This window comes from Lonchura striata, chromosome 12 (genome assembly GCF_050655825.1).
Source record: "Lonchura striata isolate lonStrDom1 chromosome 12, ASM5065582v1, whole genome shotgun sequence".
NCBI classification, from domain to species: Eukaryota; Metazoa; Chordata; class Aves; order Passeriformes; family Estrildidae; genus Lonchura; species Lonchura striata.
Window position 1 is genome coordinate 8368095 of NC_140714.1, and position 18034 is coordinate 8386128.

An 18034-nucleotide genomic window follows, 5' to 3' on the forward strand; every position below is an offset into this window, starting at 1 on the left:
TTTGCAGAATGCCATGGGTACAGCATCAGGTGCTGCAGGAGCACTGGTGGCCCCACGTGAGCAGAGAAGTTCATGGTAAATAAGAAACCTGCACTGCACCAGCTGGCAGCTGCTGTCTAAGCAGACAAGACAGATGATATGTGGAAGAGGAGAGACAAAGAGAGAAACAGAGAACTTGCAAAATAACAATGCAGGTTAGTGACAAAATTAAGAGAAAACCTGTCCTGTCCTGGTCAGAACCAGCCTCACTCCCTCTGTGATGCGCCCTGGAAACAAAAGCTTTCCCAAGAACTGTTTTGCTCACATTTCCCACAACTCATTGCAGTGGCAAACAGCACAGTGCCAACATCAGATTGTAGAAACCATCATTAATGCAAAAACTTTGGTCGTGGTCCTGAGCTAGGTGGAGAACAAACAATTGCTGGTGAGGCGTGTGCAAGTCTGAGAGGGTGAGGTGCTGCTGGGGAAAATTCAAAGGAGAAAAGGAAACTTGTCTTAATGTAAGCAGCAGTTTTGCCAGAGGTAAGTGAGGGGAAATTCTTCATTTATAAATGGTTCATTGAGCCATGATAATAAAGCAGTGCTGCAGAAGAAGGATAATTATCTACTTAAGTATCAGATGCCCTAAGGGTACAAGATTCCCTTCTCTCCTTTGGAAAAATGAACTCAGATTAAACGAATGTCCTTTTTCCTGTTTTAGTGTTGACATGGATTTCTTTTTTATGAGTAAAATTAATTAGTTTTTCTATTCCTTTTTTCCTGGTATGGAAATCAGGTCTGCCAATCAACTTTGCAGCTCATCCCTTGAGCACCAAGTTTAGCCAATAGCACAGTTTATGGATGTGCTCTGTACAATGCACTAGGAAGGCACAAATTAATTACAAGGGGTTTACTATGCCTGGGAATTTACCAAGGGACAAAGCATTGCACAACTGAACCCCCACAAAACTAGGGGTTTTGTCTCCATCCAGGATTGTTTTTTTCTGAGTACCTGCTTTCTAAATATATTTTTCTCCTTTGTTAAATGTTTATAACATAAGCTACAATGAGCAAAAAGGAGAATAGTGGCATAGCTGATTCCGTACAAAAAACCCCTGAGAGACAGGGGTTTCAAAGCAGATTAGCACCCACAGCTGGAACCAGTCTTCTCCTTTTCTCTTGGGAGCTGCTGCAGGTAGAGCTTGCTCAGTTCTGCTCCCACTATAGCAAATATCCATTACAGACTTGTCTGTTCTCATCTAGATTTAGACAAATGATCAAAACCTGCCACTACATCCTTACTTTGAGAAAATGTCTGGTTTTCTGTCCTATCAGAATGATAAGTGTGATTCTTATAATATAACCTTGGTGTATGCAAACATGTTATCTCTGTGCTTCTGGAAATAATTGATCTTTCACATGTATTAATCTCTCCTTATTTCAAATGTCTCACGTGGTCTTTGACAATCAGGTTGATGTAACCTTTTTTTGAACCTGTTAACTGCAGAACAGCTCCTAGTTACCTCTCCTGGATTATAGAGAATATTCCTGAACACCTGCAGGCTTCAAAATGCAGTAAAAATAAAGATGGCTGTAATACAATGGCATGAAACTTAATTTTCTTCAAATAGTCCTTAGAACACTTATTTTAATACTGGAAAAAATAATTTTCTTAGCCTTTGGTCATGAAAGTTCAAGTGGTGTTAAAGGTTACTTTAAGGTCTTCATTCTGCAAATTCTATTCTGTAAGTCAGCAAAGAATCCTGTCTGCAGGGAATTGAAATGAGAATCAAGTACTTGCTTGTTGGATCTACACAACCGAGGCTCCACTAAGAATTCTGGACCATATTAATAATGTTGCATAATTGATTTTCAAGTGAGGAATCATAGCAATTATTAATTACTGTGAATACAGCAGATCAGATGACTGTAAGCAGCATCTGTGTACTTTCATTATTTACTTTATAGCTTCGTTTCACTGGCTCTCAAATCATAGTCACCAAGGTAGAATTAAATCAAAGTATATTTACAGGGTTGTGAGCACTGTGCTTAAAAGGAAATAGTCATAATTATCTTAATGTATTTTTAAAACCACATTGTAGTTACAGCAGGTGAGCATTCTTTGTGAATTGTAAATAATATATAGAAATAAGTGATCAGCATAGTGCCAGCTTGTCATATTTATGTGCCTAAAATTAGAGGTGTAAGATGAAGATTTTCAAAAATATATACCACATACAGGGAAAAGCATTGTAAACTGCAGTCTCAGACAACACATCCAAAGCCCTCTTAAATTTCTTTGGCTTCCCCCATTGTTAATCACAAAAGAAAATATCTCTGACTTTCACAGGAGATAAATACCAGCATTTCTCTACTGAGACAGTAAATCTGAGTCTGTGAAAAATTTGCTTTCCCTTAAATGTCTCAGTATAGCACAAGAGCCTTAGTAATTTTTCCCATATCTGAGGGGTTTGAGGAAAAGAATTCTGAATAAAGCATGATAGAATTCCCTGTAATTAGCCCTATGGTTTTGGCGCTCTTGCTGTTTCACCAGAGAGGAAGAGCTCAGGCGACTCACGGGTGAGCAGAACCAGGTACAGGCTGGGGATTGAGTGTTCTGGAGCACTCAGATTTGTGTTTGTGCCTTGACACTGCCACCTCCAGATGTCCTTGTTTGTCCCCTGCGGCCGGTGGAGCGTTTCCGTGACCTGCGTCCCGAGGAAGTGGCTGATCTGTTCCGTACGGCACAAAGGGTCGGGAACGTGGTGGAGAAACATTTCTGTGGCACTTCGCTCACCTTTTCCATCCAGGTTTGTAAAACAGTCAGCTAAGAAAGGTTTAATGGTTTGTTTTATCAAGATTTCACCCTTTTCCCCTTCTCCAATCACAAAAGGACATTGGAACTTCAAGGGGCAGTAAATGCAAAACAACATAATAACAACCAAGAAGCCAAATAACTGCATTGCAGTCTTCCAGATTTGCCATTGAGAAATCTAAAGAGGAAACCAGTGGGAAAGTGTGGTTAATTAATAGCTGCAAAACCTTGGATAAAGCCAGCAAACACTCTGAGATGCTGTGCTTGTTTGTGAATATTTCAGGAAATATTCTTCCTTCAAAGTGTTTGCAGGGTTGACCTCTTGAGAAGGCAGCCACAGCCCGTTCCACACATACCCCACTGCATATACTCGAGATAAGTGATCCCTCCTCACAGCTATTTATATGCAGGCAGAGAGCTGTAGCCATGTAAATACATTATAAATTCTGACCTTTCAGTTGTTTGTGCTGGGTGTTTTTATACCAAAAATGAACTCTTTTTAAAGCAAACCAGGAGACTAAGCCCATTCATTAAAATCAGAATTTAAGCAAGCATAGTTTGATTAAATTTTTACTTCCACGTGTGGTTTTATGTTCACAAGGATCAGAAATCTATTGCTAGCTATTGAAAAATATAATCTGAAAAAATGAAAAATAGAAACTGTTGTTTTTGTGATGTGAGATAGTTTCCCTCTTTTCTGGGGTCTGATATGGAAAGGAGCTTTATCCAAAAACTTAGTGTTGAATGGTCCTCAGGAAAAATATGCTAATTTAATAGGCAGTGTAATTGATGTAAATGATTATTAATATTTCTGAATTCCTGTGTGATCCTTGTTAGATCCTCTAACATGAGACTTTTCCCTTTGCTTACAGGATGGCCCTGAAGCTGGACAAACAGTGAAGGTGAGTGCTTATTATTCAGAATACAAATTAAGACACAATTATAAGAACTAATAGAAGATCAAAGCTCGTCATCTGCAGTGCATTGCTGTATTGTTACTTTATCCTTGAGATCAAAAAATCCCAGGTGTACAATAGCAGTAAATACTTTTTATTGAAATTGCACAAGATAATGTTTACACATTTTCTTCCTGGACAAAAATTTTCTAATCAAGAAAATATCTTTTCTAAGCTGCTGGGTGCATTTATGCAAGGAAAGCCTCATGAAAGAGGCATCTGGTTTAGGGTTTTTTTGTTTGTTTTATGGAGAAAATATTGCCCTTCCATTCATGATCTCTTTGTTTTTCTGTTTATTGCCTAATGAGTTGTAGCTAATTGTAGGAACAGTTAAACTGAACCACATTATGAAAATATACCTTTTGTCTATGCTTCCTCTCAGCGTATTCATATCACATTCTTGTTACTGAAGTTCAAATCTAATGGGCCCAGTGAAGCTAAAAAACAGATTTTAAGTGTACTTCCAAAAAAAAAGGTGGGAGGGTGGAAGCGAAGAGAAGGATTTATGATTATATTCTCCACTTGAGTAATAACACAGATAACATCCAAGATATCTCTCCAGCCATGTTTCACTGCCTCATAATGCAAATGCAATTGCATGTGTAGTTAGATGATATGCCTCAACATTAGATAAAGACTATTTCTTACATTTGGAATCAGAGGAAAGTCAAATATGGCTATGGGTTTGCACTTTGTAAAATAAAATTAGGTGTCTCAGAGAACCTGTTTGAGTTGATTAAGATAGCTGTAACAACCGAATGATGGTGGAGAGGAACATTTTACTTTTTTTTCAATTTTCTGAATTGACCTTATTTTTCCTTCTGCTTTTGCTGTCTGCTTTGAATATTTAACAGAGAGGTAATAGGGAGAGAGAAGAAGAAATTAGAATATCATCAAGCTTGGGATGTGATGAAGGAATGTAACATGATTTATTTCTGTACTGTGACAAAACAGATTCCTTGACTTTGAGTGCATTGGGTGGGTTTCAATGGCAGTGTCTGTTAATGGGTGAAATAATAAGTTAAAATACTTTTGAGGTAAATTTTGTTATTATCACCAGTATGATTTACAAAGAAAATATGAGGCTTTATTTTAATAACTTGGACAAGTGTTTTTCTCTTTGTTAAAAAAAGGTGTATAGGAATGGTTATACATGAGAAAAATTATTTATATGAGCAAGTAAAGGAAGATGTAAAAATTCCCATCTTCTATGATTGTGAACAGTAACAAAAGCTTATGTAGACCTTTAAAAGGCAGAAAGTTCTGTATTGCTTTGGGTTTGTACTGGAAATAAAGAGCATTAAGTGTTAATTGCAAAATGGCAGCCATCCTTCATGCCTCCTTCTCACACTTTTAATAAACACTGAGATGAAAATGACCCGTTCTTACAACTGTGAACCCTAGACTTTGCAATAATGAGTGTGTATTCATAAATCAGAGGTTATCAGGTTACATTTCTCTACTTTTCTGTGTCATTGGGCAACACTGTAATTTATCATCATCACTTTGGGATGTTTATCATCCAAAAATGCCAACAACTATTTTCTTCAGAGAATTTAGAGCTTTCAAAACTTCAATCAGGAAAGAAATTACTGTGATCAAGATCTTCTTTTAAGTGAACAATAGGGTGGATATATAAATAGCTGGTTTCATTTAAACTTTTCTGAATCACAAAGCTTGAAAAAACACCTATGTGACCCACAAATAATTTATGAACCTTAAATTCAATGTGTTGTGTTTCTGGATGTGGATTTATTTGGTTTTTTTCCTCTATGAGAATCCACAGTAATCCAGTCTCCTCTGAGGGAGTTTTTAATTAAAATTTCTGGAACAGACCAAACATTAGAAAAACATTCTAAAAGTAAAAATAGCAAAACATCACAATAAATATCCAAGGGAGTTTGTGGAGACTGTTTAAGTAGGGTAGGCAAGCATATCTCAAGAGCTAATTAGGTGTAGCTGATTTTGCTTTGAATGGGGTTACATACCAGATTGTTTCAAGAGTCTTTTGCAGTTGTATTTTGTATAATTCTGTGTACCTGTGTAAATATAGGCTACTGTATGTGCTATGGAGGAGCAGAAATACAGGAAGCAGGAGAAGAGCATTGACTTTTCAATTGCTCAGTACAAAATTTTACTACAAAATGGGAAGAGCTATCAGCCTGGCTGAATACAAAAACTGAGAAATGTAGTCTGAAAAAGATTAAGGAATTCTCTTTCTCTGTCCACAAGAAGAAATGCTAATCCATGTACAAGAAAAATCTTGAACTTGAATGGAGATGCTGAAAATTTTATGTGCAATGTATGCAATAAGTTGGAAGATGACCCTTTGCGTGTGAATTTGGCTAGAAATCAGTGATAAGCTTGTCTGCCAGTATTACACGTCCCTTTTGGTGGTGTGAAAGCTGCTGCTGTGTGCCTTTTTTTGTTAAAGCCTTTCTTTAACAAAAGCCTGATGGGAAGCTGTTCATGATCTAATTGTAGTTTCATTATTGCTGTACTCTGTTCCTCCTTTGCATCTAAGGTAGCAGAGCCTGCAGGTCAATGTTCTGGGGCAGCTTATGGCCCTTGCAAATTCCCTCTTTACTGTGGGTTTTCCCTGGATGGGTCCTTGGAAGTAATGATACCTGACCCTCAGTTCACCAATTTTTGTAAGTATAGATGGGTCTTTCCCCTCCCTTTGGCAGCAGGAAATATACACATGGTAAGGAATTCTGAACCCTGTCCCAAGTATCAGACTGTAAAATAATGCCATATATTGTTTCATTATATTTTTCATTGCTTTCCACCTATTGTACCTATTCCAGCCCTTTCACCTGTTTATGAGAGAAACAATTGTCCTTCTCCAAGATGGTCATGGAATTGCACACTGTTTTATTGTGAGAGGTTCTTGAACCACTCACAACAGCGAAATTGAGCATCTCTGGCACCTGAACAGTGTGTCACCAAACAAAACCATCTTTTAGCATTCAAGAGATTTTGAATACTTATTTCTTATTATTTGAGAAAAGGAGGAAATTGTGTTTAGGTCCTCCCTTAAAGACTATTAATCTCTGCAATTTTGAGCTCTCTTGTTATCGGAGAACACAAAACCCATGGTGTCCTTGTGCCAAGAATGGAGGGTGAGTTTCATGCTGGTTCTGTTTGAGAATGCCTTAAATATCCAGGCAATTTCATGGATCAGGGAAATCAGCTCTGCATCTTAATGCAGGGCTCTTATTGCTATGTCAAGTGAGCGACGTTTCAAGATTTCCCTAGTATGTTTTATAGCCTTCTTTTCATCATCAAGTCAGCAAATGCTCTGGCTGCCTGGGTGGATGTATAGCTTCGTGTAGAATAAGCTCTCAGGTTTACCTTTTACGTGAGATTCAATCACAAGAAACTCCATGGATTCTGTACTCTGTAAAGGCTAAACAAATCAAGCTGGCAGGAGCATGAAGCAACTAATTTATCTGTAGAGACAAGATAATATTGCACAGCAAGTGTCCATTGCACAAACACGTATGAACACATCCTCTATTTTGCAGCAGGGTTGAAGTCTCCAGCAGCTCAGCACCTCCTCTGTTATCCATGAGAAAGGAAGGGCCTGTTTGCCAATTATAGGTTCCCCTAAATAAATGAAAAAGCAAAGCTGATGGTGGCAGTGTGGTTATGTGTGCAGAAACTTATTTTATATGCCACACATTCCACTAGTTATTTTACACTGAGAAGATTGTATCATTATTATTTTTTGATGTACATATTTTTCTTTTCCAGATGTTGTTAATGCTGTGTTAAATCAATCCACCTGGCTTGCATTCCTCAGAAATCTTAACCTGAGCTGTAGAGCCCAGGGCTCATTTAAGCCCACAGCAGCCTTTTCTTTCATCCTCTTTGTCTATTTATGTCTTGACCTGAAGTACTGGACTTGAGGTTTGAGTCTTTAAATTGAATCAGATCTCATTGCAGACTAATTGCATCGGAAGGATTAAATTCACTAACTGCAATGCTTTTGATGCCTCAGCCTTCTTTCCCTGCAGACCAACAGCCATGAGTCCTGGTTTAGTGAAGTACTAGAAACCCTCTTTTGCACTCTTAGAAGAACAAAGAAAAACTGGTGCTTGAGAAATGCAAAGATTTTTCTTACCTTTAAACAAATCTAAAAATTCAAATATGAAAAGACAAGGAAGCAACAAATTTCTGAAAACCAGATTGTACTGAAACATGTGAACAAATAATCTCCTGTGCTTTACCCTTAAAAATGATAATTCTCTTGGAAGCTTGTGAGACATCCAAAAATGATTTGAGGAAGTGCAGCAGTGTCTGAATTGCTCTGAGAACCACACTAATAGTATTTGGTTGGAGACTGTGTAATATTGTGGACAGGTAATTGGTACAGAAAATTCAGTAGTCTCAGGGCTGCTACGTCTGTTTTGAGCTCAAAATTTTCTTTCTATTTCAGCACTATATTTAGTTTAGGGTGGTTTGGGGTTAGTGATGTATATTTTCAAAGCTAGGATTATACTGCCCCTTACAGAGACAGAGAAGCAGCAGGAGCATCCAGATAGTTTCTCCTCCCTTTCCTTGAAGTCTTTTGACAGCTCTATGTTTTTTACTCACTCTAAATAATAATTCGTGCTTTTTCCTTCAGGGATTTTTTCAAAATCTGCCTTGTGTTGGTCTAAATCTCCTTTCAGTCCTTTGGTCAGACTTGTGTTTTCTATGATGCAAAATAAGTCCTAGTAAGTCTTTGCTTTGTCAGGTCCTTACTTCAGTTCCTAACATGTAACATTTAGTTTTTGACTGAACAATAAGCTTTCAAGAAAAAACATATTGCTGTTTTGTTTGCCAGGCTTATAGATTTAAGAGGCACTGGTAAATGTGTAAATCCTTCCCTGAAACAAATTATATTCAGGGTCTAGAATGGAAACAGTTCTTTTGACCCCCATAATTTGCACAGATCAGTTCCTGTACTTCAAACAGTAACAGCTGACAGAAGTAAGAGTTGTCTGTGTCCAGTATATACCCATGGAAAGTTTTAGAGATTGTTTTGAAGGCTGAAGAAGATGAAAAAGTGGGAATGTGGAAACAGCCTAGTGATTGATGGACATAACACCATCCTAGCTGTGAATACCAAAGACCCCAAGGCACTGATAAATTGAAATGATGACCTGGATAATGAAGTCTGATCTAGAAATACTGGGTTGTGAAGTTCCCTGAAGGGATGGGGACTGAAATTTTTGAAATGTTCTCTTTAGCAGTGAATTATGATAGTTCTGAATCTAGATTATTTTGAATTTCCAGTAGTGAATGTCATGGCATGCTGTACCTCTGACTTGTAAAGCAATATAATCCTTTTTCTCTGTATAAACACAAAATAGTCTGTATAAACTATAAATATTAAAAAACCTAACTAAAAAAAAAAATCAAAACATTGTTAAAAATAGGCCAGTATAAATGAGGATAGCAAACAACATTTCCAGAGATTTAAGTTGAATAATGGTACTGAAAAGGAACATTTTACTATTCCATGCTAGCAGTTCTACCCTTCTTTCCTGCCATATGGATTTCTTAGATGAATGTTCTCTTTAGGTAGTTTAATTCCAAAAATATCCCCAGAGCTAGTCACAGATATTGACACTGTCTAAATTAAACTATAATAAACAAGTAAGTGGGTTCAAATGCATGTTCAAATTGCTTTGGCATGCAGATATTAAAAATCCTGCAGCTCTGCTGGCCACATCCAGCTCCCTCCTGGCTGGGCACGTCCTGTTCAGCCCCGGAGCTGCCACTGGGGTTTTCCTCTCCCAAAGTCTGCTGGGTGGGAGCTGGATGGTGGAACCTGTGGCTGTGGGGCCAGGAGGGGAGTGAGCAGTGCCAGGGATGTCCCTGGGAGGGTGACATTCCTGTGCCAGCCCCAGCAGCCCCATGGGGCTCAGCAGAGCCGGTGGCTGTGCCAGCAGCTGGCCCAGGTGGAACCCTGCAGTCACTTGGGTGACCTGGCTAATTCCCACAGGGAAGGGTTAAACACTGCCAGGGCTCTCCACATTCTGCCCCTCTGCAGCTCCAGGACAGCCTGCTCCTGCTTTGACAGAAGATTTTTTAATATCCTTTTTTATTTTTTTTTTTCTTGGTATATGTTCAGATGTTTGCAATTTTCATGGCAGAAAAAATCTTGAACAAATCATTCTTTTTTTTTCCTTCAATAAATGCTTTTTATTTTTTTTTCTTGGTATATGTTCAGATATTTGCAATTTTCGTGACAGAAGAATCTTGAAAAAATCAGTCTTTTTTTTTCTTTCAATACAGAGAGTTGTATTTAGCAATAAAAAAGTAATTCTAGCAAAAAGGTAGAAAATTTTTCCTCTGAAAATGTTATAACTGAGTATTTGACAACAAAAACTTTTTCTTTGTGAAAACAAAGCTTCCTTTGGAAATGCTGTTTTATTGAATTGACATGTTTTGACCAAAGAAAAAAAAAACAATAGAGGGAGGGGTGTTGAGAAATCCATGACAGGCTGCTCTTTATATGCCTCACAATGACTGAGATTAGGATCAAAAATCCTCTGTTTTAATTAGAAAGTATCTTTCACTTCTTTGTTCCCATGTTACAGCAATATGTTTTGCATTTAAAGCATTCCCTGTCTCAGAGTATGTTCAATCAATCAAATGCCACTCTTGAGTACAGGTCCTACAAATGCTGTATTGTACTTGAAATGTAAAACCTTTTGAAATCCCATGCATCAGGTCTAAAATCATTAATAGCACAGTCAAGGCTGTCTGATTAATTTTTGTGTGGTTAGTGTATAAATTTCTTTTCGAGCATCATCTCATCTGTAATACTTCTCTTTGTCAATCTTGTATCTTATAAAACTCTTCATCTAAGAGAAGAATGCTTGGGTTTTCTTTTTTTTTTTCAATTTTGTTACAAAACATTGTTTTCAACTAAAATATAACTCACCAAGAATGTGCAAAATTATTCCTGTTTAATTCAGATGTGTAACTTGGTGTTTTTCTGTGTTTTGTAGTAGGTGAAAATTGTTTATTAAGCAAGTGTTGCGAAGCTAGATTTCAGTTAAATAGGTTTCTAACTCTTTGTTAAAATTAATATAATGCTTTAAAATGAAACATGATGTGTCTGTGCTCTGATCTCACGTAATTTTGCACTTTTGTCTCTACATTCTTACCTACCAGGTACTGTTTTTCCCAAGATCCACAGAAAATTATTTGTATGATGACCACAGATTAGGAGGGATGTCAAAATGTCATGGGCAAAACAGACTTCCCTGCTCGGTGCCAATGCTAAGCAGGCATTAACCCACACTTAAACTGTTTGGTGCTTGGGTTTATTATGGGGTGTTCTTGCCCAAGGGCATTTTCAGTTGGCTGCTCTGTGCTAAACTTTGGTGGCCCAGCTGATGCTGTGACGGGGCAGGGTCACGGCTCCTGCCTCTGGTGCTGACCCAGTTTTGGCCAGGCAAAGGCAGCCCAGCCACCAGAGCCCTGGAAGCCTTACCAGTGCAACAGGAAAGAAAAAGTTGGTTCCACGTTTTTTCCCCTGCAAGTCACCTCCTCTTCTGAAAAGAAGTGTGTAATTAAAGCTGCCCCTGCAGATCCCCAAAGAGCCTGCACAGCTTGGAGGAGTTTGCTTCTTAAAAATGTCAACAAAGAAAGAATGTCTGTAACATTTTTACATATAACATCAAGGAAAGGCCTTTCCTAGCCCTGTGTTCCTGTGCCACATGAAAGAGCCAGGGTTACACTGCCCTGCAATCTGTGGAAAGCACATCTGAAGCACAGGGATTTCTGACCTAGTCCATTTTAGTCTGTTCTGGCAGCACTATGTTAGCCCATGCAGGACTTTCTTAGAAAGAAGTCTCTGCTTGAAGTGATTTAGAAATGGAAAACTAAGGTTAAAACAATAGAATAAAACTTGCTCAGCAAGCTACAGACAGGATGACAGGGTGAAAAGTAGGTAATATTTTTACTGTTTAAAAATAAAAAAGCCAATAATTCAGGAAACTTCATCGTGTTTCAGTTCATGCTCATACTGGACAAGCCAAGAGCTTCCTGCAAAACAGCAAAGCCTTCTCTGAAGCCTCATTTGCCCCATCTCTCCTGAAAGCTGCAGGGTGCTCTCTGGCAAGACCCTCATATGCTTGGTTTCTGCTCACTCCCTAAAGCTAAGTTGTCCTTTGAAAGAATTTGAAATATGCCCTTCAAATCCAGTCTCGGGGAGATTTATCCTCAGCTCACGTGCTCACATTTTACATTGACCTTTCCCTTGCGTGCAGGGATGGGGTAAAACCCTGCACTTGTGCAGCTGAGCTGGGGACTCCTCGGGGCAGAGTCTTGGCCAGGGCTGGGTTTTGGAGCTCTGGGCTCCTCTGTCTGTCTGGTTTGCAGTTTCAGTGGCAGCTGCTGAGAAATCCTCTGCTGCTTGCGCTGTGCTGCTTCCCCAGGCACGGGAGGTGCAGCACTCCCTGCAGGGAGAAACGCCCCAAACTTCTCTTCTGCAGAAATCTGTCCCCAGGTGGATTGTGCACACATGCACGTACCAAATGTTAGGAGATGTGCCTTTAAAAAGAGAAAGGAGCAGTCATAAAACATAGCCTGATTCTTCTGTAAATGGAGGCAGTTACCTGCTGCAATCAGGTTGAGATGTTTGGCCTCTTCTCAGCTTTGGATCACATAAAAGAAATCAACATCTATGGCTGCAGTTCAGCACAACTGCCTGGATTTGTCTGGGGAGAAATTCCTGGTAGATAACTTGTCAGTTCAGGATTAGGATTTTTTAAAATAAATTATTCTGTGTCTGAGTTAGGTGCTGCTGCTCAGGATTTTCTTTCAGTACATAACCACTGTTCAGTCCCTTGCTTTTGAAGGAAAGAAAAATTATCACTGAAACTTCTGCATAGTGAGTTCTGTAAATTAAAAGCATCTCTGGGTATTTTAGTAACGATGCCACAATTGACATAAATTGGGGAAAACCAAAACTAATCTATCAACAATTACACTGTCTCCTTAACTGAGATTACAGAAAATGTGAGGAGACTTATACTTTTTGTGAGTTACCACCTTCATTGCTACCATAACATCTTCATTTCACATCATCTGCCTGGCATCAGTGATCCGAATTCTCTCTTTGAGAGGCTGAAAGAAAATAAACTAGAAAGAAAATAAACTAGAGCAGATGGAAAATGCTCATGTGAATGATTGTCTTGATCTTATTTGTAAATATGTTAAATCTCTAATGATGAATAATTTCTCTATCTGATTTCACGAATGCTGAATTTCTCCAATTTCAATTAAAATTTTTAGTATTTGAAGTAAGGATAATGCCCAGAGGTAACATTTTTTTTTAATGGATCTGTGAATGAGCTTTATTAATTCTCCATTGAGAAGGTATAGAAGAGATAATCACTGTGATATTTCCTCACCTGGCCTTCCAGCACCTCAGGTAGAGGGGATTTATCTTTAGGGAGTGGTCAATCTCCCCAGATTGAGGAGTGGATCAGTTCACACTGCATTTAATCAATCCTTTTTTTCCTGCAAATAAGTCATGTCTGAGCTCAACAAAAGCCATTCTTTCAATTGTGCCTTTTGGTGAGGCCACCCTGAGTTAAATTCAGAATTATGATCCGGCAGAATATGAATTTATAACCTGTCTTCGATTGTCTGAGCCTGAAGTAAGTAGCACAGCCTTGGTGTCTGGGGCAAGATTTTTCTCTGGTATAAATGGTTCAACTCACTTGTGAAAACATGTGAAATAAATCAATTCAGCTTTTTCCATTTCTTTACAAATATTTTTGATCCCACAATTGTGAATATTTTGATTTCATATAGTGTATTATTTAAGCCTACAGTTATTAGTGATGTGGCTAAATCTAATAATTCTGAATGAAAAAATAGCATTTTGAGAAAATAAGCTATGAAGCATAATTCAATATAACATTTTTTATTTTTCTTTAAATATGTTTCACTTCGCCTGGAGAAGTTCAGTTACAATAACTATAACCAAAAAAAAAAAAAAAAAAAAAGGAAAATAAGTATTTCTTAATTTCTAACAAACTTGCCTCAGTGCATATCAATTTAGTATCTTTCATTAACATTAATGCAAATTATGCATGGATCCTGGGGAGAATAGGCCTTGTTGTTTTATTTCTCTTCTTTGTTTTCAGTATAATTCTTGTCCTGCAGTCAGTTCTGCAGGGCAGACAGGCATTTCCACTGCTCCGTTGTTTGCTTAATACAAACAATTTTGAGCACCTCCTTTAGCATAGTGAAGGTAAAAAGTTCATAAATTCAAAAAAAAAAAAAAAGCACTAACAGAATTTGTGGCCACACATAAAAACAAGGGATATGCAAATTAATGAATTAATAGATTGCTATTGATTACCAGTAAGGCCTAATTAAATAATAAATTTTCCCCTACACAATTACTTGTTTCATGTTATTAAATGATCAAATCCATAACTAGTTTGGAAGCTCAGCCTCCTAGAATTAAATGAGGTGCTCAAGAGAGCAAAGTTGTGTTTTGGAGCAACCAAGACAGAGGCAGGGTCTGGTTACATGGATTTATGATTTAATTTTCTATGTAATCTAATTTAATGTAACTATTGAGTTTCTAAAAAAAAATGAACTTTGATTAGATTTTGTTGACAAAAATAAATACAAAATTCAGGGTAGTTTATTCATTATCTGTTGCATATTGAGAGAAGTGGCTCATGGGTATTTCTGTACCTTAAGGGTTTTTTTTATCACCATTTCCTCTGCTTTTACCTGTCCGTCACTCATCCTTCAGAGCCCATCCAGGGGCACATTCCAAAGGTACAAAATCAAAAGGATACAAAACTCATTTCTGTGGGAACCTTAATTAATTTTGTGTAACTAACAGCTTCATCACTTCTCACTTCTGGATAGACATCAATATTTCACAGCATTAACTACGTGTAAGTCCAGGGAAACGCTGCACCGGAGAAGGAAAGTAAGCAAATAAAGCTCTTCAGTTTGACATACTTTCACTTAATTTGGAGCTTTAAGAGCAGGTCATGGGAGCAGGAAATGAGCCTTTCAGCTAATTCCCTTTTGCATGAAAGATGCTTGGTGCCAGAGCAGGGCTGTTGTGTCTCGTGACGCTCCGGTCGCATGCTGGGCGTGAGGGAAGAGAAGTGTGACCGTCCCCCCGTGAGCCCTGCGATCCCGGTTATCTGATGCTCGGGGTGGGGACAGATGGAGGTGACACAGGGCCTGGGGTGGGGACAGATGGAGGTGACAAGGGCCTGGGGTGTTCCAGAGCGGGTTAGGTGGAGAAAATGGAGCCCCAAGACCAGCTTGGGAGGGCAAACAGAAGTTTTTATACAGAAACTCAGGACAATGGGTGTAGGAACAATAACCAATGAGGGTAGAACTGGGGAGGGGTCTCAGGCAGGACTAGTAAGTCATGAACCTATCAGGGGAAATAGAGGAGTGGAATAACACAAAGTAACAAATAGGGTGTCCAGTGTAACTGAATGGACAGGGAACCCTCTGGAAGAAGGGGAGGGGACTAGAAGGAGTGACAGGGAATGTTCTAGGGAAAGGGAGGATTGATAGCTTGGAGGGGAGGAGGTTAGGGAAGGGCTCAGGAAGATTGACAGCTGGGGAGGGGAGGAGATTAGGGAGGAGGGAAAAGAACAAACACTAAACAAACATCAATTTTAGGCAAAAACGCACCACCACCCAGAGCTGTCGGGGTGAGACTGCTGGGCTGTGGTTCCTGAGCCGGGCGCTGTGCCCCGCAGTGCCCTGGGGCTCGGGGCTGCCTCCCCGGCTGGCTCCATGATTTAAACAATCTGCACAATCCAGGGCAGAGCCCTCATCTCCTCCATCATCTCTACAGCCGCGCTTTGCTCGGGTTTGCTGGGCCTGCCCGGCAGCAGACCGGGGTGGGGAGACAAGATCTTGTTCTGCTCTAGGACTGTGCACACGTGTGCGGCCCCGCTGTGCTTTAATCACCACTGTGATTAAATGTTCTCTCCTGGGCTGGCTCCAAAGCTGGGCTTGGGGAAGGGCTCAGGAGAGCTCAGAGGTTTGGGCAGAGCTGTTCCAGCTGGGCTTTATTTGTGTCATGCCCTGGAGACTTTGGCTGGCCATGTCCCATGCTGGCCTGAGGCCAAGCTGTGCTGCAGGGCAGGACTTTGGCTGTGTCCATGGTCCTGGAGAGAGTAAGGATGGCTGAGGGACACAGGTATTCACTCAAAACTCTTAAGGCTCAGCACGGGGATTTGGGGCCCTTTGAATGAGCTTTGTATGGGAAAAGTCAATAAGTTGTCCTTCCTTGAGAGCTGGACAGTATAATTTATGTTCTTCAGTACATAAAATGCATGGACCTATTTTTAAAACCCCTCTTCCTTGTCTTTTCATTTTCTTATTATTAGCATATTCAATTTTTATATGAATCTTTCTAATTGTTGAACACCTGGATACACAAGCAAAAAAAAACTGTTATTCTGTAGTAGCCTACCTGGGTGACTATAATTAGCAGCAGATTGCAATGAATGATATCCTGTTCCTTAATGGTCAGGGCTGTGTTTTGCTTATGTTGGGTTGACTTGACCTCAGGAGGTCTGGGCTGGCAAACAGATGTCAGCTCCATTCAGTAGAATATCTCCTGGTCACTCCATTAAAACAGGGAATATCTGTGCAGAAGTGAAAGGCGGAATATTTGCAGTAACCGTTGAGTGAAACATGCAAACAAATTTCAGTAAGCAGGCAAAGACAGGTTGCAAACCCTATTGGGAAATGATAAATTGCTGTTAAATGTTGTAATTATCCCATGACATTCAAGGCTGAAACTTAAATAAATTCTGCTGAAAACTTAAAAAATAATGGAGAGAGGTAATATGATTTAATAAATTAGCCACAGGAAAAAAAAATAGAGCACAACATAAAATTAATATTTATCTTCTACCAGTATGTAACCGACTTAGTTAAAAATTGTCAGAAAGTGAAGAAGAGTTTGTTAGACAAATTATAATTTTAATTGCAGACGTAATTGATTATACACAGCATGCTCATTAGGTTAAGGGAGAATATGAGGCAACTCTCAAGGTCATTACAGTAATAGATATTGTAGGCATGTAATTTGCGATAAGCTGGTTCGTGAACATCTAATTGCTCATTCATGGCAGTGTGTCTGGCACTTTTACTCCCCAAACACCTCTTTGTCCAATTTATTTAACACCCCTTAATATTCCAGGGTCAAATTTACTACAGGAGGTATCAAGCAGTGAATTTTCAGCCTCCAAATTATCACACCACCTCACCCTTTTTGTGCCTCAAAGACAGAGCATGCATTACTAAAAGTTAGTGGTCTGGCACTAAGCAGAGTACATACAAATAGGAATACTCACCCACAGAGATGGGCTAGGATTTCTCATGGAAAACAGCTGTTTCCTGCCCTCCCCAGTGGCAGTCAGACATTGCAGTAGGATGCCAAAAGAAATGTTCTTTTTTAAAATATGCACTAATAAGAACTTTGTATTGTTCCCTGAAAGAACACACACTAGCAGTGCTTTGTTAACTCTTTCCTTATTTTGTTTCACTGCTTTGACATGAAGTCATCAATATTAGCTGTCTCCTTGGATGAACATTAGTTGAAATGTCACTCCTCAGTTCTTACAAGCAGACAAAATAGAAAGCATTTACAATGTATATCAGCTATAAGTGACAACCGTCCCTCACTTTGATACAAGGCTTTATATTCTTAGAGAGAATGAATCACTGTCCTAATTGTTAGCATGCAAATGGTTGAATCCAGACAATAGCGCCAGGATAGGACTGGAAATTGAAGCCAGACATCCTGAGGTGCAAGTTGACTGATTTTCTACCTCCTCTCTCCAGTCATTCCATCTTAACACAGGATCAAGCAGTCCCAATGAATCAATCAGTGCCGTCAGGTTATGTAGCATTGCAGAGTGGTGGCTGACATAAGACAACCAAATTCATTCCCCTTAGACTAAGTAAGGAGAAAATGCAACTTTTGATTCAAATATCTTTGGCTGTATTACAGGAATCAAGGATTCAGAGTTTAAGTTAGGATTTGTTTTTTTGTTTTTTAATAGATAAACAACATGGCTCTCAGAGCAGCATAACTTGCCTTTATAATTATTACTTTTTTTTTCAAGATATTATATTCATTTGACATGACACAGTCCATAATTATCTGTTGTTTAATGCCAAGGAGTTCAGTAGATACAGCAATAGATATTTATTCATACACCAAATGAATCCCAGTATGATTTCACAGGCATTCTTTGTTAAT

The 18034-nt window shown here is 39.0% G+C and overlaps 1 protein-coding gene across 5 annotated transcripts in view; it reads left to right on the forward strand.

Moving 5' to 3' along the window:
• FHIT (fragile histidine triad diadenosine triphosphatase) overlaps positions 1–18034 on the forward strand; it is a 537187-nt gene that overhangs the window by 396611 nt on the left and 122542 nt on the right. For all 5 annotated transcript variants that reach the window (XM_085590342.1, XM_085590341.1, XM_085590344.1 and 2 more), the window contains 2 exons: positions 2644–2789; positions 3667–3696. In XM_085590342.1, coding sequence (XP_085446468.1) covers positions 2644–2789; positions 3667–3696 — 176 coding nt within the window. The remainder of the gene's footprint in view (positions 1–2643; positions 2790–3666; positions 3697–18034) is intronic.